This window comes from Cnephaeus nilssonii (genome assembly GCF_951640355.1).
Source record: "Cnephaeus nilssonii genome assembly, chromosome: 18".
Taxonomy (NCBI): Eukaryota; Metazoa; Chordata; class Mammalia; order Chiroptera; family Vespertilionidae; genus Cnephaeus; species Cnephaeus nilssonii.
The window spans coordinates 37864702-37892073 of record NC_137089.1 but is presented as its reverse complement, the minus strand read 5'-3'; the positions used below and the strand labels follow the sequence as shown (position 1 = coordinate 37892073).

Below are 27372 nucleotides of genomic sequence, written 5' to 3'. Positions count from 1 at the left end.
TAATAGTTTAGTTTGTGAGATTATGTTAGATATGTCATTAAATGCAACCCTTTAAATATTTTCTAGGAGCTTAGAAATCAATTGAACCATTCATAATATAAGAATTTTACCACAGACATGGGAAACATTTCAAAGTAAGAAGGCCACATGAATAATTCAGAGGCATTTGGCCTCTAGAAATTACAAAAAAATGTATTTATAACCAAATAAATATCTTCTAAAACCAGTATTAGAAAGGAAAATTGCAATTTGGCATTAGAATGTTTGCTTCTAACAGATAATTAACACTAGTTGTTAACTCACTTTTATATTTATTGATTAAAGGCAAGTCCTTAAATATTTATGATGATAAGTTACCCCACATACAAATGTTGAAATACCTAATTTTGAGGATTTACTGCCTGCTGTCAGTTCAGATGCCCTGAAATTCTCCTGAAGCCTTAGCATTTTCTGAATACTCATAGAAGATTGAATGTGCTGACTACAAAGCTACTGAGTGTGGATTTCAGTGGCTGCATACAATAAATAATATAGACTTTATAGAGCTACTTCAGTGAAGTCACTCAACAAAAAATAGCAACAATAATAACAAGAACCAACAGCAGCAAGAACAAACTGGGGACAGGAGGGAAGATGGTCCAATTACTAGAGTTCCCACATTATATTAAATGTCCAGTTTTAAACAAACAAACCAAAAAGTGACATGCTTTATTAATCATATTAAACATGCTAATAAACATGAAAGTGTGGCTCATAAATAGGAAAAAAAATTCAATAGAAACTCTCCTGAGTAAACTCAGATGATGGACTTTACTACACAAAAACTTGTCATCAACTACTATAAGTATAGTCAAAGAATTAAAAGAAATCATGTCAAATAAAATTTTTAAAAAGCATGAGAATGAACTTCCACCAAATGAGACTACCAGTTAAAACATACAAATTATTAGGGGGAACAAAATAGAAATTCTAGAATTAAAATGAAAAAATTCACTAGAGGGCCTCAACAACAGATTTGAGCTGGCATAAGAAAGGATCAAAGAACTTAAGATAGGTGCATTGAAATCCAATCTAAGGAACTTCTGAGGAATTCTTAAAAAAAAAAATGAAGAAATGTGAACAGTTCCTCAGAGACCTTATGGAACACCATCATATAATATACAAAATGTGTTAATCGACTGTTTATGCTATCGGTAAGGTTTGTGGTCAACACTAGGCATTCTTTAAGGATCAACTCTCTCTATATACTAGAGGCCTGATGCACGAATTCAAACACAGGTGGGGTCCCTAGGCCTGGCCGGTGATCAGGGCCAATTTGGGCCGTCTCACCCAGTCTGGATCGGGGCCGGGAAGATCAGGGCTGGGCCAATCGTGGCCTGCCAGCTGGGGGAAAGGATGGGGAGAAGGACCACAGGAAGTTGGCTGGCCGGGAGGAGGGACTGGCCAAGGGGAGGGACTGCAGGAGGTTGGCTGGCCAGAGGACTGTGGGAGGTTGGCTGGCTGCGGGGAGGGACCGGGGAAGGTTGGCCCATCGTGGAAAGTTGGCTATGGGCATCTGCCCCCTTGTGGTCAGTGCACGTCATAGTGACCGGTTGACCAGTTGCTCCGGTCATTCTGGTCCCTCAGTTGTAATGGTTGCATATATATATATATATATATATACCTAAGCAACCATTACAATATATATATGCTCATTTAACATATATATGCTCATTTAACTAATAATGATAATTTTATATATAACAAACTGTTCCTAAGATATTTTGATTTTTTTAAATAATCACAAGTTATCACTGATCTAATTATATATTTATAGAAGATTCACATTCTAAATGGACATTTATGTTAGTGTTCAAGAAGAATAATTCCTTCTTGTAAGGTTCTGTACTTGTTCTCAGAAAGTTAGTTTATGGTTCTCTGCAACACAATTATGACATAATTGAGTCAAGATCTATATAACTGAAATATAGCTTATCTTTGCATGGTTTCCTAGTCAAGTCTGAATTTTTTTGCAGACAACATCTGATATTATGAGAGGAATAGACCTTCAGTGTAGATTTCCTTTGGCTAAAAGCAATTTGTCAATAAACAGTAGAGTCTACTCACGTTTCTCTTGTTCTGCTTCCACTCCTTCGCTTTCTGTGTCACTTGGCAAGATCCATGGTTGGTGAACCACCTGCAATTGCTTTAAAGAATCATCCTGCCAAAGAAAGAAAATTCATTTCAGGTTAGACTCTAGAATAAACTTGTGAATACTAATATGGGTGAACACTTCAGTCTTCATAAATTATGTCCAATAAACTATAATAAAAATTTTCTTACAGAGTTCTAAGTTTAAATTCATTTTCATGTCATAGACATGCCACAAACTCTAAAATCTTTTAAAAATTTTCTTCCCTTTTAATAAGATTTAATGTCTTAATGAGAAGAATATCTTGACCATGTTCCTTCCTGAATTAACACTTTTGTGGAAATGTTGGCACATATTCTTAGAAATGTAATAATAAAATATCTATACTAATAATAGAGGAATATGCAAATTAACTGGGAGGCTGTAACGTCACAACTGAACAGCAGGGACCTGAGCTGCATGGCTCCTGGCCAGGGCTAGGGACCTCAGGCCGCGGCCCCTGCCCGGCAGGGCTTGACGGGGGACCTCAGGCCATGCCCCCTGCCTGGCAGGGCTTGACAGGGGACCTCAGGCCACACACACCGCCCAGCAGGGCTTGACGGGGGAACCTCACGCTGTGCCCCCTGCACCGGCACCAGGGGACCTGAGGCTGCACCCCCCACCCAGAGGGGCTTGATGGAGGTGGGGCCGGCCAGGTCTGGGTCTCACCCAATGGGGGAGGGCCGGCTGGGTCTGGGTCTCCTGCATTTTCAAAGTGTGTATGGGTGGTGGGCGGGGACTTGACTCTAGGTCCCATGGCGCGCCCCAGACTCTGACAGGAGGGAGATTTTCATATACATTTTACTAATTTTCTTTCATTTCTAACACTTCTATTATAGTGAAAGGGCAAATAACATTATTAAAATATTTCCTCTACTTAATTCCCTTTTAATGTGTACGAATTTCATGCACCGGGCCACTAGTTCAATATAAAATTGCACAAATAGTACCTCTTTGACATCAAGGCTTGAAGTTCCCTCTAATGAGAATAAAGTTTAGTAGGATATATAGAACATTCTCAACTTCATCCTTCAGTACTAAGTCACTACCTCCTTCCCCTTTGCAGGTACTTATTTATTTATTTATTTATTTATTTATTTAAAATATATTTTTATTGATTTCAGAGAGGAAGGGAAAGGGAGAGAGAGATAGAAACATAAATGATGAGAGACTCATCGATTGACTGCCTCCTGCACATCCCACACTGGAGATAGAGCCTGCAAGCTGGGAATATGCCCTGACCATGGAATGAAACCGTGACCTCCTATTCATAGGTCAATGCTCAACCACTGAGCCATGCCAGTCTGGCTTTTATTTACTTCCTTATTTTTATTATTATATTTTTCATATATTACTTCACTGCTCCTTGACTTCTGTCACTGACCTAAAGCAGACCCTCATCATCTTCCAACCTGATTGGAATAGACATCTGTGAAGTTTTCTAGGATCAAATTTCATATGCTTTCTATTTTTTCCCCCACAAGTTCCCTGCCAAAGTGAGTTTTCTAAAGTGCCATACCCTTGTTCACTATCCTTGAGTAGCCTCCTCATTATTCCCAGAATAAGATCTCAACTCAAGGACCTTCATTGCTTGATTTGCCCCCAATTAAATCTCCATCCACTTCAACTGACATGTCCATTCCAGCTATAATTAACTGGTAGCTCCTCAATTTTGTCATCCTGTCTGATCTGCCAAGATGTTTTCACAGGTCTCAAATGCACTAAATTTACCTATATCAAACATGAACATTCCTTCAGGCAGGTGTCATTTCTCTTACCTTCCCTGGTCCTCCAAGAGAGAGTCACTCCTCTATTCCAGTATGTGCCTATTGCACCAACAGAACAACTATTACTATATAGTAATTTCCCCTTCATATCTTCCTGCCTCAATAATAATGTGGCAAGTCCTTGAGGACAGGGATAACTTTTTCACCTGTGCATTTCCAGCATCTATTATATAGTACCTGGCAAAAAATAGGTATTCAATCAGTAAACATTTGCGTAGGAGGCAAGTAAGGAAGAGAAAAGAAGAGAGGATGAAGGGTAGTAAGGAAGGATGGATCCCCTTCAGAATAAAATATAAGTAATAATTTCAAATTTATTGAATCATGATTCAAGAAAATATTTTCAACCAGATTTTGAAAATTTAAAACACAAACTCAATGTGGCCTGTCAATTCACTCTTTTGTCCTCTCAAATTCATTCATCATCTTCCCCCACTTATAATGATGTTTGACTCCAAGTTGAGATAGTTTGCTTTATGTTGCTTAGATAAATACCAGCAAGATAAAAATAAAGGCTTACAGTTAGATGGTTAGACATATCGGCTGATCACTTGAAAAGTTATATAAATGTCTAATCACTGTATTGTACACCTGAAAATAATATAATATTTTATGCCAACAGTAACTGAAAACAAATCTAAAAAACAAAGGCTCACAACCCCTGATCACTAAGAAACACTATATCAGAAAACATCTGTTTAAAAAAATTCCTTTATGGCCCTGGCAGGGTAACTGAGTTGGTTGGAGCATCGTCTCAATATGTAAAGGTTGCAGGTTCCATCCCCAGTCAGGGCATATATAAGAATTAACCAATGAGTGCATAAATAAGTAGAACAACAAATCCATCTCTCTCTCTCTCTCTCTCTCTCTCTCTCTCTCTCTCTCTCTCTCTCCTCTCTCTCTCTCTCTGCCTCTTCCCCTCTCTTTCTAAAATCAATCAATCAATTGATCCATCAATTAATTACTTTATGAGAGAAACATCCCTTGATTGTGATGGTTACCTCTGGAGATATTTAGTACCAATTTAGAGTTTAAATAAGGCACAATTTTCCAGGAGTTTTGGAGCGGGTTAGAGAGTTGAATAGGTAAAGCATGGGGATCTTTTAAGGAGGTAAAACGATTCTGCATGGTATTATAATGGTAAATATAATACATTAAGCATTTGTCAAAACCCATGGAACTTCACATTACAGAGTACATGTTGATATATTCAAATGAAAAAAAAATAAATTAGATGGTTAGGGAATTCCAGGATGAAAGGCAAAATACTAAAAAATAATCTAAATAATCTAAATGCATTACAAATGTCTAAAAGAACCTCACTGAAGGGGCAGGAGAGTAAGGTGCTGACCTGAGTAACTGAAAATGAGTGCACTCTAAAAGACCAAAAGCAAAAGGAACTGTACATAACAACTGTACTATAGTTGATAAACTTTTTTCCTATGGGCATAGAGATTAACAATTCTAAAACACACTATATATATATATATATATTTGGAGTGGGAGTTTACAGATAAACAAGGCTAGAATGATCCAGATGTAATGTATTAGAGTTGGCAGTGGAGAGGACTTAAACACAATGACACCCCAATAGCAAAGAACACAACTACCACTCTTGCCTTAATTTGTAATACCATTTTTCCACAAAAGAACTTGGAAATGACTGATTTTTGGACTGAGGTAGAAAATATACAAGACGTCTAGAGCATCCGGTATTGCCAGAAAGAAAATGCTCACACACACACACACACACACACACACACACACACACACAGAGAGAGAGGATATTTCAAAAGGATGAAGAAAGCCAACTGAAAAATCTCTCAGTGGCCAAATCTAGAACAATTTGAGCAAAAATAAATAAATAAAGAAAGAAAGAAAGAAAGAAAGGAAGGAAGGAAGGAAGGAAGGAAGGAAGGAAGGAAGGAAGGAAGGAAGGAAGGAAGGAAGGGAGAGAGAGAGAGAGAGAGAGAGAGAGAGAGAGAGAGAGAGAGAGAGAGAGAGAGAAAGAAAGAAAGAAAGAAAGAAAGAAAGAAAGAAAGAAAGAAAGAAAGAAAGAAAGAAAGAAAGAATGAATCATTGGGCTATTACCTAAAGTATAAAATAAATATTTATAAGCTCATTGTGATAAAAATAAATTACTGAATAAATAAATGAATAGACCAATATGCCATGCAGAAGGATTTCAAATATTTATGTAGATTCTAGAGGCCCAATGCACAAAATTTGTGCACGGGGGGAGGGGGGCGGAGGGGTGTCCCTCAGCATGGCCTGCACCCTCTCCAATCTGGAACCCCTTGAGGGATGTCCGACTGCTGGTTTAGGCCTGATCCAGGGATCGGGCCTAAACCGGCAGTCAGACATCCCTCTCGCAATCTGGGACCACTGGCTCCTAACTGCTCACCTGCCTGCCTGCCTGATCGCCCCTAACTCCTCTGCCTGCCTGCCTGATTGCCCCTAACCCCTCTTCCTGTCTGATTGACCCTAACTGCCTCTGTCTGCCGGCCTGATCACCCCTACCTTGCCCTCCTGCTGGCCTGATCACCCCTACCTTGCCCTCCTGCTGGCCTGATCACCCCTACCTTGCCCCCCTGCTGGTCTGATTGCCCCTACCTTGCCCCCCTACTGGCCTGATTGCTCCTACCTTGCCCCCCCTGCCGGCCTGATCACTCCTACCTTGCCCCCCTGCCGGCCTGATCACCCCTAAGCACCTCTGCCTCAGCCCCCGGCTTAAGTCGCAGTCTGCAGGAGGCAACCTGGTGGAGCAGGGGAAGGCACAGCCTCCATTATTCTGCTGCTGCTGTCACTGCCGGCCTGACCCTGGGCCCTTCACAGCCACCTGCAGCTTCCTGAGCCTGGGCTCTTCACAGCTGCGCCTTGGCCCTCGCAGCCGCTGCGGCTTTGTCTGGAAGGATGTCAAGAAGGTTCTCTGGAAGACGTCCGCCCTAATTAGCATATTATCCTTTTATTAGTATAGATTCCATCCTTAAGGAAGTGGAGAATAACTTCCCTCTTCTTAAGTGTGGCCTGAATATAGTGACTTTCTTCTGAAGAGTAAATATGGAAAGGGAAAGCAAAAAGAATAACTCACTGTACAGTAGAGACACCTGACAAACACTACCTACAGCAATAATTCCTGTTGATAGTATGTTCCTTTGATAGAATGGGATGAATGTAAAAGTTTACCTCTATGGTTTTCCTCCTAAAAGACATATTATCCCAGTCTAGCCATAAGGAAAATACCACACACATCTCAATTAAGGGATGATCAACAAAATATATGACCAGTACTCTTCAAAACTGCTGTGGTCATTAAACACCAAGAAAGTCTGAGAAATGGTCACAACCAAGAAGAGCCTAAGGAGCCAGAACTACAGAGCATATCTTGGATGGGATCTTAGGACAGAAGAGGTACATGAGGGGAAACTGAGGAAACTTGAATAAAGTAAGGGCTCAGTTACTAATATCATATCAATATTTGTTTATTAATTGACACATGTACCATACTAATATTAGGCAACAATAATAGTTGAAACTGGAGAAGAGGTATATAGGAACTCTCTATATTATCTTTTCAATAGATTCTGTAATCCTAAAAGGATTCTAAAAATTTTTTTACATTTATTTAAAACACTGAAAAAACCCCACAACATTTTAAAAATGACTTTCACTTTAAAATATCACATGAGCAACTCTTGAAAACAGTCTGTTAATTGAATTAAAATATAAATTCCTGTCCTGTGAGAGAGGGTTTGGCAGTGAAGAGTCCTTGACCCAGGGGTGTTGAGTCACAGCTTTTTATCCTGGTTAATCTAAGGCATGTCACTTCCCCTCTTGGGATAGAATGAAGAGAACAAAGGCCCTGGATTAGATAATCTCTAGAACTGTTGGGAGGAAACTCAGCAAATAATTAAAGACTAGATTAAATCATGCGGGTAGGGTCCCTAGGCCTAGCCTCCTGCAATCAGGGCCATCTTTTGCCTGTTCACCAGTCCCCAGGCCCAATGCTGCCTCTGCCGCCGCCACTGAGCTGCCAGGCTGTTGGGATCACCAGCTCATCCCCAGCCGCTGCCGCTGCTGCTGGGGCTTGAGGCGCTGATGAAGGGGAGCACAGCAGGGGATCCGGGTGCTCCCACGACACCCGGCTCCCCGCCTCCGATGGCAGGGGAGCCAGGTGTCCGGGGTGTCCGAGGCAGGCCCCCTCAGAGGACGCCAATCCGGCCGTTGAGAGGCGCGGGGGGCGGGAGTCCCGCCCCCCACGCCTCTCTATGGCTGGATATGCCACCCTGAGTCCCGCCCCCCAGCCTCCCACCGCCCAATCGTGGGCGTAGCGGAGTGATGGTTATTTGCATATTGCCTTTTTATTAGGTAGGATATTCAATTGTGAAATATATACTTTAGATATAAATTGGTGTGTATTTTAAAGATTTAACTTATTTTTTTCAAATTTATTAATTATTCATTTGGTCTTGGAGTTTATACTAAAGAAGCAGCATAAATGTGAAAAATCTTAGATTTAAAGTTCTGTAACAGTAGAGAAGGACAGCAGAAGTCAATTTTCTGAAAGTTTCATGAGAAGAAATTACATTCCTCAGTTTTTAAAAAATAGAACATGCAGTCTCTAACGTTTAAAGATCTATCAAAGATGCTCTTTTTCGTTTTGTAAGGCAAAAATCAAATGGTTAAAGCTCTTTATGTAAAAGAGTAAATTGTAAAATGATCATGAAAAACTGTTTTTAATTTAAAAGGTATTTTGGTTAATTAGCTTTTAGACCCAAATACTAAAGTCTGTTTTAATAAGAGGAGATGATTAATAAATCCGTTGTATTACTTTTTCCCACAAAAGTTCAGAATATTCAGACATACAACCAATTGGTTTCTGTTTTTAATGACATTACTTCTGAGCAGATAAGCAGCATTCAATTGTTAATCCAATTATTACTATATTGTTTAGATGTTTTGCTTTGGTTTTCCCTTGAATACAGCTGGTAATGCACCTGTTTTCTTTATCAATGCTGGCAGTACTATGTGTGTCCAAAGTTGAGCCCATCAGACTACTTATAATTCTTTTTGATGGGGTCAAGGAGCTAAAACCTTGACTATTTTTAAAAACAACAACTGACATTCCTCTTTGCCAGTTTATGAAAAATTTTTTCTACAAGAATATTAAACTGGGTCTGAGCATAGTACAAACTCTTTCATATTCCCAAGAGCAAGTTCTTTGGATTGTTTTTAGAAGAAATGCCATTCATTCTTTTTTTCAAAACACTTTCACCATAAGTATGCAAATGTCCAGGGACTAGGAGTGGTGGGAAATAGTGACATGTGTCATATGGAAAACAGTTGCTAGTCTTGTATCAACATATCATTCTATCTGCTAACAGAATGAGTGCTTTATAAACTCCAGCAGTATTGTTATTCCACATGGCTAGCTTATTTTTGGATTCTCTAAATGGAATCAATCAGTGATTTATGTCATGTATGACCCTGAAACTTCAATATATTTAGAGAAAAAATGCTTCTTTGCTCATATTTTCACCAATGGATACTTCAATTCAGCCAACTAAATATTTCCTTCCCTTTGGTTAAGAATAAAACGAATGCAAAAAATACTAGTTTCCATCTTTCAAAAAGGATTAATCACCTTTTTTTTACTTCTATAACCATAGGATCTCTATAAAGTAAGGATCCCTGAAACATGTTGCATATAAAATCAAAACAAAATTACACTCTACTCTAGATGCATTGAATAGACTGCTTCTTCTGACAAAGAATCAAGCCTCTACTTCCATTAAAATGAAACATAATTTACATATTTAAATAAATAAAGTTTGAAAATAACTTTATATTTGTTAATGAAATGTCCTGTCTTATCAGGCTGAAATCCATCAATTTTTAGTTAATTATACTTCTGTAGCTTATTTCTTAGGAGGATTGCAAAAGGGCAATTGAAACCCAAGAAGGGAAGTAATAAGTTTCAGAAGCTATAAATTTGAAATTTGGAGCACCAACTTTTGGAACAAGGATTTTGGAAAAGAAAAGAGAGGGGTCAATAATAAAGTTAGAAAAAATATGGTAGATTGTGAAAAACATTACAAAATAAATTGTAGGATAAAGTTGTAAAAGGCTTTGAAATGAATGAAACACTATTGAGTGTAGTCAATGAAAACTAGGTCATTTTGTAACAGTGAAATGCTGGGTATCTATGACTCCATCTTGTTCACACCTACATTGTTTCAATGGTCTTCAGGCTAATAGTGCCTGCTGTAGAGATGCTAATCATCAGAGAAATTCTGCTTGGGGCTTGAGTATTTACAGAAATAGCCCCTCCTATCCCCCCTCCCATCCCTTGACATAAAAGAAGCCTAAATTCTTTACTTCCTTAAAATGAATTTGAGAAACTGCTAGCACCCCTATCTTCTCAATTGGCAACTTCTCAATCAATAAACCTTTCCTTACTCCAAACTCTGGTATTTTGAGTCTTGGCCTTTCAGAGAATTTGGACCTGTAACAATTTTTCTAGCATGTCCTTCCAATTAGCAGGTTCGGAGTCATTCACTGACTTTGAGCCATTTTACAACTATGTAATTTATAAAAATTTATAGTAGTACAAATAATTCTTGTCCACAAACATGCAAATTATGTCAATTTAAATGCAATTAATTATTATCCTATGGATATACATTAGGTTTGCCAGTTTTTGCATTTATTTATAACTTCACTTCAAGATTCCTTATTTAACTATATATGTGAGGGTTTGAAATTTCCTTTGAATTTGTTGCAACATCTTATTGGTTCCTTCATTAATTAAAGAGTTGAATAAATCTTTGACATATGATCATTTTATATCTGTATGAGAAACAGGATTATAACTTTAAAAAAAAATGTTATCCTTTAACTACATGCATTATTTCTTAGTGAATATCAATGATAGGTGAGAGTTTCCTTAAAAAAAAAAAAACCTTGTTTCCTAGTTTACTAAGTGGAATAAAACTATGATACTAAATAATATTTATTTCCATTTTAAAAAGTAAATCCCTGTGCATGATAAAAAGTCCATTATGTCTTATTTATTATAGAAGAACCATGTCATACACTCTCCTTCAGAAGTATAGTTGGAACTTCATTGCATTAACAATCACAGAATATAAAACAGAGGAAAAGACAGACAGAATTGGCAGAAGTGATTCTAAGATATTTTGTAGCATAGAATCGGTGGTACAGTTGGTAAAACCAACCTCCACAGATTTGAAAAAGGTCTGCCATTCAACAGGCTTTTCCTGCCTGACACCCTGAGAGACTGTGAAACTGCCACCTGACACCTGGAGCTAGTTCACACTCCTGTGTATGTTGCCTCCAGCCATCACCAAATAACTTCCTGAGGTTGTGAAGAACTGCTCTAAGTGGTTCTTTAAAAAGTTTTCAAAATCATCAACTTCAGTCTTTAGTTCTTCAGAGAACCTCAACCATTTAATTTCACAATGTTTATCTGATTTATGTATACTTAAATTAACACATTTCTCCAATAAGTAGGGGATTTTTAACTAGTATATTATGCTGCTCTCAGTTATTCATCTAAAGAAATATATTTTTTAAAGACTAGCTTCTCTGCAAAAGGCATAGTGAGCTTTGGAAGTAGTTGATTTTGATAAGTTATTTTAAATTGTGTGTGTGTGTGTGTGTGTGTTTTATAATGAATGTTGATATTATGATTCCAAACATTAAAATTTTTACAATGTAAAATTATTATTTCTGCCTTGAGTTACTAAGAGCCTTGTAAGTAAAGAATATGTAATTTTTAAAAATTGTTAAAACAATTTTGAAGATTAGGGAAAGTAGACTATTATGAAATACCTTGTTTTTTATTTGATCAAAAATATAAACTCTATTCTGGAAAACTTATACATTAAATAACAGAAAATATGGACCAGAAATTCCATTTTAGTTTTATTTTTTTGAGGAGACCATATTGTGTCTTTAGTTTTGAGTTAGGTCTAAACAGAATTGTCTAACTTCATGTGGTTATGATTCTGTTTAATTATAAGACTAAATAAATAAGAAAACCAGAGACTTTGATCTGTAAAGAGTTGTTCAAACTTTAGCAAGAAATGTTAAATATATTAAAAATGTAAACACTATGGTTTATTTGAGTTTTAATGTATACTAAATAAAAGCAAATGTTTGCTAGCTCAGTACATACATATATATATATGTATATATATATGTGTGTGTGTATATGTGTGTGTGTGTGTGTATGTGTGTGTGTGTATATATTTATTTATATATACTGTTCCTTATTGTTTGCTGATTCTAGGAATATGAAGAAAGAGGGAAAAAGTGAAATAAGAGCATAAGTGAGAAAAAAAACCATCATTTTTTGGCTCACATTTTTAACTTGTTCACAATAAAGAAGAGTTTGGATATATTTCCTAAAGATCCAATGAATTAACGTCTGAAAAGAACTTTTAGTAAGTCAATAGTTCACTAATTAAGATCAAACTTAGTTTTACTGTAAAATATGATCATTTATTGATTTTAAAAAGAGCTAAAAGCTAAATATCAACCAACATTAGATAAAAAATACTATGTGAAACTGAACCCCTAAGAAAGGCAAGGCTTACCTTGGGCAGTTCACACATACTTGCAAACTCAAACTGAAAGTCGGTAATGAATCTCATAAGATACTGAGCTTTTATACCCTGAATCAACCAAATCCTCAGAGTAGATGAATAAGCAAAACTCATAAATTTATTAACAAAATGTTACTGTACTTATATAAAATTGATTTTTTTCCCATGCTGTATGAAGTTCCTCTCTAGAAATAACATTGGAAAGAACACTTTATGGCTGTGCCCACAAACTTTAGAGTGTTTATGAATTACATGGGGATCTTGTTAGAATGCAGATTTTGATTCTTTGGATCTGGTGATAAGTCCTGAGATCTTGCATTTTTTACAAGACCTCAGGTGATGACGATGTTGCTAGTCTGAGGACCACACTGAGAAGGTACACATTCTCAGTCTTCATGTCACATTAAGCATTTACAATTGCGTACAACATGTACACTTAGATTGCGCATCTGTAATGATGAGGAAAATAAGGATCTTTTGTTGTTGTTTTAGAACTGCAAAACTAGTATCAGACACTTTAAAAGTTCTATCAGCTATATGTAGCCCATTTCGTATATCAACACTTCAATGCTCCCTTTCCTCCATAGGGCTAGACCAGTGGTCGGCAAACTCATTAGTCAACAGAGCCAAATATCAACAGTACAACGATTGAAATTTCTTTTGAGAGCCAAATTTTTTAAACTTAAACTTCCTCTAACGCCACTTCTTCAAAATAGACTCGCCCAGGCCGTGGTATTTTGTGGAAGAGCCACACTCAAGGGGCCAAAGAGCCACATGTGGCTCGCGAGCCGCAGTTTGCCGACCACGGGGCTAGACCTATACAGGACACATTAGAAGGCCCCCTGCCAGCAAGTGGGATGCTGAGCCAAGAGCCTGAGCAAACAGAATCCTAGAGGGAGATTCTATTGGTGTACATGTTGAAAACAGTGTCTGTCTCTTCTTGGCAACATTAATTGCTTAATGTATTCTACTCAATTTTTGTATCAAATTCATTAAGTTGAAATTTAAAGTTGGTGCTCCAACCCTCCAATATTTTGCCCCAGATATTTTGATTTTTCTAACCTGAACTTGAAACATCTGCCTGGTTATTTCCTTTATTTTCTTCATTACCCCTTTTCCATGTACCTTTCACAAAATTCTAACCACCTCCAAACAAGCATGAAAACTCAGAATGTTAGAGACTTAAAGGGGTGCTATCCACTCTGCTTTTTCTTTCCAAGTGATATCTAGAAGTAAAAGCGAGTTTAAGTATGGGTTCAGTATTCTGAATGAATCAATGGACTACATAGTACATTTAGCAGGGCAATCAAAATTGTTTTTGAATGGCTTTGTGCATGGGAGAATAGACTATTTAGAGACACAGATTGTCTTGCTGAGAACCAAATACATGGTGCTTCCATGACATCATCCCCAAATTGTCTCCCAGTTCCCTTCACCTGCAACAATTCAGGTGGCTAATTTAGAGACCTCTGTGGATTGGTTTCAGATCAAGTTTTATGGATTCTATGCGCTGGTTTACCTGAAAGTCCACAAATCCCATTTGCAAAGTGCACAAGGACACATCATGTGACACAGAGCACCCTTGGATACCTTCCAAATAAATCAGAAGTCTAAATGGGTTTTCCACAAATATCTACGTATTCAAATTGTTAAGACGGTTGGTATAGATTGTTCTTGTCGTAAGAGCAATGATCATGTCTGATTTTTTTGGACATGGCCAATAAAAATCATGTGTTTTTCATTTACTAGGATATCAGCAAATGTTTATGAGTGACAATACATAATAGCACTAGGTTTATACCTTCATTTTCAGGATGAATTGATACACAGTATCTCCCTACCGATGAGGATCAAAAGCCATTTTTATACCATTATTTGTGATCTTGTTTTTGGTGGGCGTGACCAAAGAGTGGGCAAGGCCTGGAAACCCTACAGGCAGATGGAGAAAGCCCACGTGAGGGTTCCATCCTATGTGATAGTCTGTTTTCAGACTGCGTGACAGGCCACCTTAAAACTCACTTCTTCCATGTAGTTTCTCAATGACTGTCCTCCACTGGGGGCTTCTCCCTAGAGGCAAAGAGGAAGAGAGGGTGACAAAGTCAGGAGAGGGAGGAGGAAGAATGAAAGGAGAGAGTCAGGGAGGAGAGGCAAACCTAGGAGCAACACCAAAGCTTTACTATCCCCCCCAGCATCTCAGTTGATGTTTGTGAGATTAAACAGATGGGCAACTTCTTACTGTGAAGGAGAAGTTTTTTCAAGGCAACAGCAATTTTAGGTCACATAAACGTATAACCACCTAGAATAGCTAACTAAATCTTAGGACAGGATGCTAAATGTGTAGTATAAAATGTCTTGCAAATGTGTTCTTACAATAAGATTAAGAAAAAAGTCACTAAGTCTGTATTCTATGAATGTGTTTGGGGATCTAATACATGGACTTAGGAATATTTTAGGGAAAGTGTACAGGTCATTAACCTGCCCTTTCCCAAAAGTTTATATAAATCTTCTGCCCCTTACTTGTATGTTATTAATTAATTCTCCATTACTTGTGCCTTTTCCTAGCACTTCATTGAACGCTGGTAATCACTGCAGTTTAAATCACTGACATTTAAAATAAGTTAAATGTATATCGCAAGTTCATCCGAACACTGGTGATCAAAATTGTCAAACAACTTGTTAGTTTGGATAAATTATCTTTTTATCTTACATGCGGGAGACATTTGGAAATAAATGATGAGATACCGGGAAACGATAAATTCTAGGACACCATATGTGTTTAAATGATAACTAAATAAGTGTGAATAAGTTTACTTTTGTTCCTAACTCTTTGAGGACCGTCTTTGTTAACTTTTCAAGAACTTTCACATATATTATCTCATTTCATTAGTTTTTCACTATGACTTGAGAAAAGACATCCCCAGGCCAATTTAATACATGAATTGAAGAATGCTGAGACCTGCTGAATGAAGGGTTCAAAATCAAGGCGCTAAGCAGGGTATTTCTGGGACTGGATCCTCTTTGCCTTGTGGAAATAAAAATGTTAAAACATAAAAAAATAAATTTAGTTTAAAAAGTGATGTATACTATAAAGCACTTTGAGGGGATTTTTTAAAAAGCATGCTCATTTCAAAACAAAATTAAGCTAGAAATAAAGTGCTGGTATTCCTAAAAACTTACATATGGTAATTTTTTTTCCAAATCATGGTTTTCACAACAAAAATTAATATGCTGCAGTTGAGATGTTTCCACATGCTCCAAGCTTGTAGGAAGCTCAATGGATAAGATAACAAAAGAGGAAAGATAGTTGTACTTATTTAAACTAAAAGATAAGCTATAAAGAAAAATCAAATCCATAGAAACCCCCTTATCTGTGAGGAATTTAACTCAAAGCATATAGAGATGACTGGAAACTTACTTCAGATAAACTGCTTTTTATGGTTGAACTTGCTACACTATCTCCCCTCATTAGGATAACTAGTGTAGAAGGAATGCTGTGCAGTTGGATCTGCTAAGTGACAGACCAGTCCTTTTGTCCTAATAATCCCTCCCCTGTGCCTGGCTGGCTAAGGGCAAGAGGATGCGGTGACAAACTGCTTGTTGTTACAGATGCTCTCTGGAGGGGCCAGCATCTGCAGTCTGGATGGAGGGCCTCTGAACACCTGAGGGCTAATGGTGGGATGCTGCAGCGCAGTCCCTAGGTGCTCACTGCAGAGGGTGCTTGGTTTCCCTGGAGCTGGAGTGCAATGGTTTTCCCTGTTTGTCTGGACACATGCACTCTTATGCTAAGACACGGTGATAACTGGTGGCTTTCTCGATGATCACATGTAACTAAATCACTAGGTGGCCTCTAAGCCTTCTTTCTCAGGCTTGCTTCCCCCCACAGTGTCAGGCGGGTCCTCTTCAACTCTGCCGCAGAGAAAAGGAGCAACTCACACAACACTGTTTGTTTCAAAGGCCACACAGAACTGACGCATGGCTGTAACTGCCATTCAGGACTCACTGACACGGATAGCACTGGGGAGGAAGAGCACTGAGGAGGAGGGGCATGGGGTAAAAGATGGCAGGTGGAAAATGCAGAGGAAACAAACACCTCGCAGAGAGCATTACAAATATGGTGCAAGGCCAAGTGGACAAAGCCAAGAACAAGGCAGCAGGATCTCTATGTGTTAGGATCGGAAGATACGGCCCAAATCAAGAGGCTGGATTCCATGTGTCTGTCTCAGGTTCCCCATTTCCAACATGGTACTGCCCAAATGCTGACCTCTCCTCCCTCCCCCTGTAGGGGCGCTAGTGAAATAAAATATCCTTCAAAACGCAAAACTATCAACTTCAGTCGTCCTTTCCATAGTTTTAAAGAATTGGCATTTTAAATAACAGGTCATTCTAACAACATCATATTTTGGTAAGCACCTGGAAATGAATTAAAAATATCCAAATGCAATTCCCCTTGAGAAACAAAGGTAGGAAAGGGGGTATAAGGGAGGCAGACAGGGCCTGTGAAGGAGGGAAAGGGCAGAATACATGGAAACTATGCCTTAAACAAAAGGGAAAACAATGTATTTCCTGAAATGTGGTTTTACTTATCATGAACCTAAATATAACCAAAGTTGAGATAAAAATGTTTTAAATGTGAGTTACAAAACATAAACTCAGAAAAAGAAACATCTGACATGACTGCTAGAGACAAAAGCTCTTGTCACTCCCCTAGTTATTCTGCAGTTAAGGAAACATTCTCATTGAGGTGGAATATCCTAGAGACAGAAGTAGGACTAGGCCCACACCCTCCTGAATCTATTGCCATTTTCACTATACCGTGCTTCTTTTCTTTCAATCAGTAGGTAATTTTTATTCACCTCTTACTAATCCTTAGACAAAATGCATACAGACTTTCGTTTGTATGGAGAGTCCATTTACTCACACACCTTTAATGTCTAAGACCTCAGGTACTAATTTCTGTCAAAGACATTTTCATGAGATCCTTACCTCCACCCGAATGACCCTTCTCCCCAGCTTTTTTCAAATGAAACTGAACAATAGTCCTAACACAGAGAGCACCTTCTTAAGAAGCGCATGAAGTATTTAGAACCCATAGAAGAAGGGAGCTCGAGATGGATGGCCAGGACATTTCTGAACCCAAAGGGCCCACAAAACTCCACCCATTATTTATTCCACCCTATTTATTAAGCACCTATGGTGTGCCGCATGCTGTGCTTGTGTGGAGACAAATTGGTGAACAAGAACGAAGCCCTATCATAAAAAGTTCATTTTGAGAAAACAAATACACAAGTTATTAGAATATAGAGCAAAAGTTACTTGGCACAGGTAAGCCCAGGCTGCTATGGGGAAAAAATAGGAGGAAAAGGTACATAGCTTTTCATTTATTTATCAGGCATGTGTCGAGAGCTCGCATGTGCTGGGAGCTGGTGCAGCCCACTGGATACAATGATGAAGAAGACAATGTGGAGGGATTAGAAGTTGAGGAAGTTATTATAAAGCTTAGTCCTCAAGACTTAGTCAATTAGCCAGAATAGGAAGCTGAATAGAAAGAGGACTCATATCAGGCAGAAAGAAAAGTTTGTGCAAGGTCCCAGGCACAACAGAGCAAATACCTATATGAAACCACAAGTATTACAATGAAGAGCATCAATTATACTATGCACTGTATTTTTAGATAGAGAGATATTAATATCATGTGTTATTCTCTAATTTTATACTATAATTCCCTACAATACAGATGCTGCTATGATGTTATGTGCTATGTTTCTTAATTACGTTATTACACAGGGCTCCTGAATTAGTGACAGATGGTGGAGGATTGAAGTTCAGCTTTCCAAACTCCAGCATACTCTACTGGCAGCTACTGATATCCAAGAGAACAGGCAGGGATCTATTTCTAAATAGTAAAACAGTGGGTGCCATAGTTAGAAACACAGACATTTTTGGAAAGTTCATACATCTTTTAAATCTTTCAGAATTTTTTAATGAAAATTTGTCTACAATCTTATGGATAAATACAGCATCATTGCAGACCATTTGTCTCTGAAAATGACACCTTTATCCAGTAGAGAAGATACCTGATTGCTTTAGCATTGCTAAAGGCTAACAGACAGGGGCATTTTAAGATAAAATGTTATGCCCGGCGGGTGTAGCTCAGTGGATTGAGCATCGTCCCATGCACCAAGAGGTCACTGGTTCAATTCCAATCAGGGCACGTGGGGTTGAGGGCTCAATCCCCAGTAGGGGGCTTGCAGGAGGCAGCGATGGATATCTCTCTCCCTCTCCCTTCTTTAAAATCAATAAAAACATATTTAAAAAAAAGATAAGATGTTATGATCCACTCTGCCTTTAAGTTCCACTAATGATCAGGAGCTAAATTTGTCCCCTCAGAAGGGACAAAGAATATTCAATCCCTAACCAACTTTTAAATTAAAATAAGCTAAATAGTGCCTTTAAGTAGTAATGCCCTCACCTTAAAGAATTACCTTAAAGAATGAAGAAGGGCAGAAGCAATTATGAAATTGATGACTATCCTATATAATAAAGAGCTAATATGCTAATTAGACCAAACAGCAGAACAACCGTCCGGACAACCTTCCGGACAACCTTCTGGACGAAGCCAGGGCTGCGCGGGCCAGCCGAGACAGCCGGGGCTGCAAGGGCTGAGCCCCTTGCACAAATTTCGTGCATCAGGCCTCTAATTACTAACGTTAAATTTTTAATGATTTAAAACATTTTAGTGTTTCTTACTATTTTCTGAAAAGTGGTTATTCAGTTGAAAAAAAAAAAGTATTTAATTCTTTCCTTGAATCCTATGTAAAAAAAAAAGAGGGGGGGGGGGGGGAGGTATGTGGCAAAGCCAGTAATGAATAACAGGCTCCCTGTTTGGGAGAGGGGAATCTTTCATCAGTGGATGTTGGACAAGAGAAGGGATGGGCGAGAGGGTGGGGCTGTAAGAATGGATGGCTAGTGTTAATGATTTTGAATTGCACTGACTTAAAAATTAGATTGAGATATATATCATTAGTCAATTGACTTTAGAAAAATCTATTTGACCTTGAACAATTTATTGCTCTAGTCACGTGAGTCTTCTCTGATATGTGCTGATTAATTTATCATGTCAATTATTAGTACCATTTCACTTTTATTATGTACAAAAAGGAGTATTCATTTTTTCTAAAATAATTTAATGTGGCAACACAGCAAATCATCTGCCATGAGATTTTGAAGAGTCACGGGTTTCTTTTGAAGCTGAGTTCCCTCAAATAGAAAGTACAGACAACAGAACCACAGGGTTGTGTTTCATTTGAGATTCTGAAGGTCAAAGAGTACTAGAAACTCCAAAGAGTTATACCCCTGTAAAGTGCAGTATTTAATGTGTATATCTCTACTGATCTGCCCACCTATTGGTTTCAGAATTGACTGAATTCCTGGCTAAGCAAATAGTAAATGAAGGAAAGAGAAAAGTATTCTAACATACAAATACAAAAGAAATAATAGAATTCAAATATCACCACTTAGCAACTACTAGTAAATAAATAAGTACTGGCATTAAGCATCAATGGCTGCTAAGATTATAAAATGAGAAACAACCATATATTACACACATCTTTTTAAAAAATGTTTTTATTGATTTTTAGAGAGAGAGGAAGGGAGAGGGATAGAGTGATAGAAACATTGATGACAGAGAAACATCATCAATTGGCTGCCTCTTGCATGCCCCCTACTGGGGATGTGCTCTGACCAGGAATTGAACCTGTGACATTTTGGTTCATGGATCGATGCTCAACCACTGAGCAACACCAGCCAGACATATGTAACTCTTTTTATTGTACTGAAGAGAAGCTTTATCCAGTTTCCATAAAATTTTCAGGAAAATATTAAGAACTGAAAACATATTAAATTGCACCAAGAATATGAAATGAGCATACCTCTGGATAACTACAGGTAAGGGTCAGGATACTTTAACAGATAAATTGTAAGAAAATGCAAGAAATAGAAGAGGAACCTATATATTAAAAGAGACTTAAGGACATCTAACTTTAAAAAGTTGGCGAGGTTAACATAATGTCAAGGGATGCATATTTGGGTGACAAAGCTACTTTTAAAATGCAAGTTGTTGATTATTATAAAGGTTAGACTACCGTATTTTCCGGCATATAAGACGACTTTTTAACCCAGGAAAATCTTCTATACGCCCAGTCGTCTTATACGCCGGAAAATACGGTAGTTATTTGTGGGAAGAGGCAGAAGTTGTGATTGGGACAGGGCACACTGAAGACACTTCTTGACCTGGGTAGTGTTCTCATTGTAATAAATAATTAAGCCAAACATTTGATTTGGGTGATTTTTATATGTTTGTGTTCTATTTGTAATAAAAAAGAGATTTAAAAGTAAACTGATAGCCATGTCTAATGGCAGCAATATTGTTACAGGCATAAATATAAAGTCCAAATGAAACTCTTAAATAATAAGAGTGAAATTTATAATGCTCTATCTCCTGTTGGCTACATCTCCATGGTCACATATCTAATCCTTCATTGATCCCAATCTCCCGGTCTATGTAGAGAGTAATTACTAGTTATATGTCTAGAAAGGTAGTTAAAGGACACTCCTATCCTTCTGATTGAATCTTAAGCTAATCTAATTATAACACCAACCTCATAAAAATCAGTTGGCAATTATGATTTTTATAATTTGAAATAATTAAGCCTTTAAATTCTCTTCCATTAAGCTTTTAAAAAAAATCAATAGATGCCACTTTGGAATTTGTAAAGTACCTGTATAAATTCTCCAAGGTCAGTGAAATATGAATGTCAGATTCGTAATTTAAATCAAATATACAATGTATTCTTTTAAAATTAAATTAACCTGTGTCTTTGCAAAACGGTTAAATGGCTAAGGTGACCAACTTCTTGCACTCTGACTCAGATGCAGCACGCGGGAAACCTGACATGCCCAATAATCATGCAACAGCAGGACTCTTTTGTTTCTCCTGTTCACAGCCCATGCTTCCTTCATTTTAAAAAAATGATTGATTTTTTAGGTAAGTAATAATACTAGGGATTTTTCTACATTGAGGGAAACATTTCTCTAACAGATGCATGGACACAAATGATTTTCTGTTTGTTTCTTTTAACTATGTGTCTGAGTTTTTAAGTCAACAACAAATAAGACCAGTTTCACATGTCAGATACCTTTGCATTATTTAATGAGCTGCAGAATAATTTAAACTTTGTAGGAAAAATTCTTTTTCGCTGACTTGTAAATAAATATAGGCAGTACAATGCAGAAGCACATTTAAATTCAAAAGTGTATTTTTAATCTTTAACACATTTATTTGAAAGGGGCTAATTTTAAATTTTTAATTGATTTCTTAAGTGGTTCAGACCAAATAAACAAAATGCATAAATTAAAATGATCCAGCCTGTCACAAACTTGGCAGCTGATGCCATACACAGTGTCACTAGGAGAGTTGTGACTTGCGTGGGGGAAATGTGTAGAAGTAGAATCAATATTCCGAGAAAAAGAGGTGACTTCCAAATGAGTAAGTGAAGTGACTAAGAGGAGGAGATAAGGGGTCCTTTAACTTATTAACAGTATCACAGTTACTAACTCTGAAGTTTTCCCTACCTCTAGGATAATTTGAAAAGGCAGTTCCCACTATTGCATCCAAACCCACCACCTATATTTATGTACAGTATTTCTGCTTAACATAGGTCGGGCACAAGAGTAAGACTTGGCCTTGACTCCATGTACTGTCAGAAGGTGGCAAAAGGTGGTGATTTCCTAGAGAGGCAAGAGTACAGGCTTTGGAGTCAAGCAAATAAGTGTTCATACCCTAGTTCTGCCACTTATGCTCATATGCACTGGGCAAGTTACACAAGTGCTCTGATTCTCCATTTCCTCATCTGTAAATGGTTATAACACCATGTGCCTTATGGCTTATTGTGATGATTAAATAAAATTAATGTCTCTAGATCACAGAAGATGAGACTAAGTCCCTGGCTGTCATCATTATTAATCAGGATAGAAATTATTAATATTAGTTTTAGCAGAATTTTAGTGAGTGAAAGACAGAGGAAACTAACCTTATACTCTATAAGTTAGGAATATTAGAGATATGCTTAATTCTTTAAGAATACAGCTTGGAAGAGGACCTGAAAGTGGGAAAATCAGATGCCACTTTTTAATTTATCTATTCTTATTTTTGTGTCATTCTTTCAATAAAAATTATTGCACTTTTAATGACAGGTGAATGGCTTCACATACAAATACATTTTCAGCAGTAAATTCATAGGTAAATGGAAGGTTGACTGAGGATGAGATAAAGGGAACTTTAAAAAGTCTGGAACATCAAAACTGCAAAGAGGTGAATGGCACAAGTCAAGATAAATTTATTGTTGAGGAAATGGAGAAAGACTAAGTATCCTTAACAATACTTTGTTTCTGACCATCTATCCTTCAACTCATGACCCTCTGCAGTACTCCAGTCATGCTCTATACATTCCAAGTCCCCCCACAGTCAGTGGCTCTATCTCTCTGCATCCTTTCACCCTTCCTTCTGTCCTTCCTTCCCTCCTCAACCCATTGTTTTGTGCATGGCGTGCTATCTTGTTGATGTCACCTGGTAAAATTCTACTCTTGGCAAGTCTAAGTTCAGTCCACTGGTTCCAGGAAGACTTCCCTGACCCACATGTTTGCATTGCCCCCACCCAATCCACCACATGTTCACATTACTCTCAATAATTACAGCATTTGCCATGCTGACTGCCTTGGCTGCTACATTGTCAGTCACACAGACCTACCGTTACCATTTGCAGGGCCTGAGGGAAGAAGTCAACAGAAGTCCATATTGCCAACAAACTCTAACATAAAATATATTTTGATGTTCAATCAGACTTGACAGGCCAGCTTGAGAGACATAATTTTGGAAATATGCTGAGAAACATAGAAAGACAATGACTTTGTGTAAAAGTTTTGAATATTACAGAAATGACAGAATCAGGGAGATTTTAGTAGCAATAAGTCATACTTTAGATCTATTCAAGATCCACAGAAACTATTATCCAAATGTGAATTAGAAAAAGAAAATTGACTGTTTGTTCTGAGTTTTATAATGGCCCCAAAACATAAACAAAAATAAACTATGATATAATCTACACTAATAAAAGAGAAACATGCAAATTAACCATCACTCCACTACACCCACAAGCCACACCCACCAGCCAATCAGAAGTGAGTATGCAAATTAACCCAACCAAGATGGCAGCCAGCCATGGAGCTGCAGCAAGCAGGAGGCTTGGGTTTCCCCGGCAATGGAGGAAGCCAAGTTTCCCTGCCGCCCTGGCCGGCCCTGGCCTCCGCTCAAGGCTACCAATTATAGAAGATAAATAAATCCTAGATACTTGCTTCCAGCCGGCCCTGGCCTCCACTCAAGGAGGTGCTGGAAAAAAAAAAAAAAAAAAAAAAAAGGAAGAAAAAGAAAAAAAGGAGGGGCTGGAACCTTGAGTCGCCGTGGGGTGATCAGGACAAGATGGGACAGCAGGGGCTGTTGGGGGTAAGCAGACCGTCAGTGGGGGTCAGTTGGGGGTGATCAGGACAGTGGGGGGGGCAGTTTGGAGTGAGCAGGCCAGCAGGGGGGCAGTTGGGGGCGAGCAGGCCAGCAGAGGGGGCAGTTGGGAGTGAGCAGGCTGGCACAGGGGGCAGTTGGAGGTGATCTGGCTGGCGGAGGGGCATTTGGGGGCGAGCAGGCTGGCGGCGGGGGGCAGTTGAGGGTAAGCAGGCCGGCAGGCAGAGTGGTTAGGGGCAATCAGGCAGGCAGGCAGGCAGGTGAGCGGCTGAAGCCAGCAGTCCCGGATTGTGAGAGGGATGTCCGACTGCCAGTTTAGGCCCGATCCCTGTAAACCAGCAGTAGAACATCCTTTGAGGGGTCCCAGACTGGAGAAGGTGCAGGCCGGGCTGAGAAACACCCCCCTGTCCCGTGCACAAATTTTGTGCACCAGGCCACTAGTATAAGAATAACAATAAAGAAGGGAGCTCCAATGGAACTGTCAAAAAGAGACTTTCAGTTCCACCAGCTAAAATGGTCTATCTGAGGTGGGATCAAAGGCAAAGGTTCTCTGTAGGACAGACAGAGTGTTTTGCAGTACATTTATTAGAGAAGCTGGATAAAACTTAGAAATGAAACAAAGTAGGGAAGGATGTGGAAGGATCTGTTTAGAGAAGGTACCTTTGCAATCATATTCTGCTACCTACAGGGCATACTCTACACCCCTTCAGCCTCATCTCACGTTTTTGTAAACTTCACAGTGATATCAGAGATTATACATATCACCCAACACCCACCAACCTCACGAACCACAATCTAAAGGCTTCATTAAATCTAAGATAGGACCCAGAGCTCATGATGACATTCCCAGTCTCTTTGATGCAGTGTAGTTTTTCCTTTGTGGTCTAAAATCCTTGCCCCTTTGGAGACTAGAGCCTCAAGATGTTCTATAGGAGGAAATTTCTATGTTAATTCTTAGTCCAAAAGTGAATTTAATGTGCCTTACAGAACAAAGATTACTTTAGGGCTCTGGAAAGGGCCAAACCACATCATAGAGAGTAAGAAGATATCTTTCATTCTCATGAAGGTATGCCCATCTTTAGAACCAAGTTCAAAGCAAACATCTTTTGAAGTCTTACTGAACATGACTGAACATTGAGGTTTATTACAATGTTTTTGCATGTGTTTGCATTTTGTGAAAACAGTTAGGATCAGAAGCAGAAGAGCCAAAAAGATTGCCTGCCAGGTCTGGGAATCTAAAAGCCAAAAATTTCAAGAGAAAAAAAAGGATTCTTATAACATGTGCAGCCTAATTTTACACACTCTCAATGTTAATTGTGATAAACATTTGAAATACTGGATACTTTTTGACAATGAACTTCAGAGCCAAACTATTTAGCCCTGCCTCAAACTCATAGCAACATTGCAGGTTAGAAGTTAAATATAACTCATCTTACAGCCACTGCCAGTTAGTTAAACGTATCAACTTAATGAAACCAATTCATGAAAAGGCAGCCTCAATATTTTTAAAGATAACAAGTAACCTGGGAAACAGTTCTCTCTTCTCTTGTAGAATGCATTTTTGAAGCCCAGAGACAATACAAATGAAGCTAATCAAGGCACCTGCCACCCAGAATTTTGCCTTTGAATATTGGGAGATTCTGTAATGACTCATTTGGCTGTGCACCAGACTCAGGGCTGACCTCCTCATACAATCATGTACAATGTGCCCCAGCCAAGGAGATGAACGGAGGCAAATGTTGGTCACTTCTGTAGACAAGAAAGAGCTTTGACAGCAAGAGAGAGAAAACAAGGCAAAAAATAAAAAATAAAAAGAAAGGCACAATCATACATTTTCAAATTTTCCAAGAACCTGAAACTAACCTAATGAAATTAATTGCAAAATACTCTACCGTGATTTTAAAAAAATCACATAAATATAGAATTAAAGAAACATAGCTACATAGAAGTTAGTATTTTTTTAAAAGGGCAAACTTTAGGTAACTACAACTTTAGTGTACACCAGCAGTGCAGTGTAAATCCCTGAAAAAAAAAAAAGCTATTACAATAGTAGACATCATTAATGAAAGTACAATCAACTCCTCTAGGTTGTTAATAGTTGAATTGTACATTGCTGATCAGGTTTGAGTATTGTGCCTAGGTATGGTATGTTAGAAGGAGAAGTGATTAAAATGGTGAGAGGTCTAGATAGAAGGTCATGTCACATAAGGGATTATTAAAGAAGTTGCTCATTTTTCATCAAAAGACAGAGGAGAGAGTGATTGAGATATTTAACTGAAGATTTCAAAGATGGAGGAGAAATTAGAGTTCTTTCTTGTTCCAAAGAGCAAAATTAAGGCATTTAGCTGAAAGTTTCATGGAGACAGATTTTCCTTCAAAATGAAGAGGTGTTGTTCAAGAGCAGTAATAAAATATGGATGGGAGCAGGAAGTTTCAGAAAAGAGTTGTTGCCTGAAATCTTGGGGGCAAGAGCAGACAGTGGGCTATGGAAGGAGTTCCTCATTGAGGATGAAAAATTTTTTTGTTAAATTTCCTACTCCTAGAAAACATGGTCTCTTCTTAAAGTTCGAAAATTAGGCATGTAAACTGAGGCAGATTAGAATTTAGGGGATAGAATTAGAGTGACTTTTGCTTCCCATAATTACAACCCTTTTGTATTTAATTCAGAACCAGGAGGTGCAAAAGTCTTCCATCGGTGGTCTTGTTTTTTGGCTGCGTTGTCTGGATAAAGCAAAGGAAAATGGCCTATATCTAGTAGCTGCTATTGATCAAGCACAGCTCCGCTGTACTCAATCCTGACACTATTCCTGTGAAGCAATTATCTCCATTTTACAGATGAAGAAAATCTTGAATCCTATGAAGTCTATGAACTTTCTAGAAGACAGATAATGAAATCAACCACTCTAGTCAAACTGAATGCTTACACTTTGACAGATGTTGATTTAAGCCTCTGCATGGACTCCTAATCCAGTTGTCTGTTTATTACATTATGTTGCTATTTTCTACTTCTTGGTTTTGCTAATCCAGGGCCAGCTCAACCCATCTATATATATAAAAGCCTAAGCAACCAAACGACTGAACCACCGAATGACCAGTCAACCAGTCGCTATGATGCACATTGACCACCAGGGACAGATGCTCAATGCACAGGATCAGGCTCCCTCCTGTCTGGATCAGGCCTGCGGGGATCGGACTAAAACCAGCTATGCAACATCCCCC

At 38.3% G+C, this 27372-nt stretch overlaps 1 protein-coding gene across 4 annotated transcripts in view; it reads right to left on the bottom strand.

Annotated features, from left to right (window-relative positions):
- The window catches only part of LOC307113920 (uncharacterized protein C8orf34), a gene marked incomplete at both ends in the record, with an annotated part of 253601 nt that overhangs the window by 9970 nt on the left and 216259 nt on the right, over nt 1-27372 (bottom strand). For 2 of the 4 annotated variants that reach the window (XM_079795931.1, XM_079795932.1), the window contains 2 exons: nt 2107-2200; nt 14604-14651. In XM_079795931.1, the coding sequence (XP_079652057.1) occupies nt 2107-2200; nt 14604-14651 (142 nt within the window). The remainder of the gene's footprint in view (nt 1-2106; nt 2201-14603; nt 14652-27372) is intronic. The other 2 variants (XM_079795933.1, XM_079795930.1) reach the window with 1 other exon arrangement.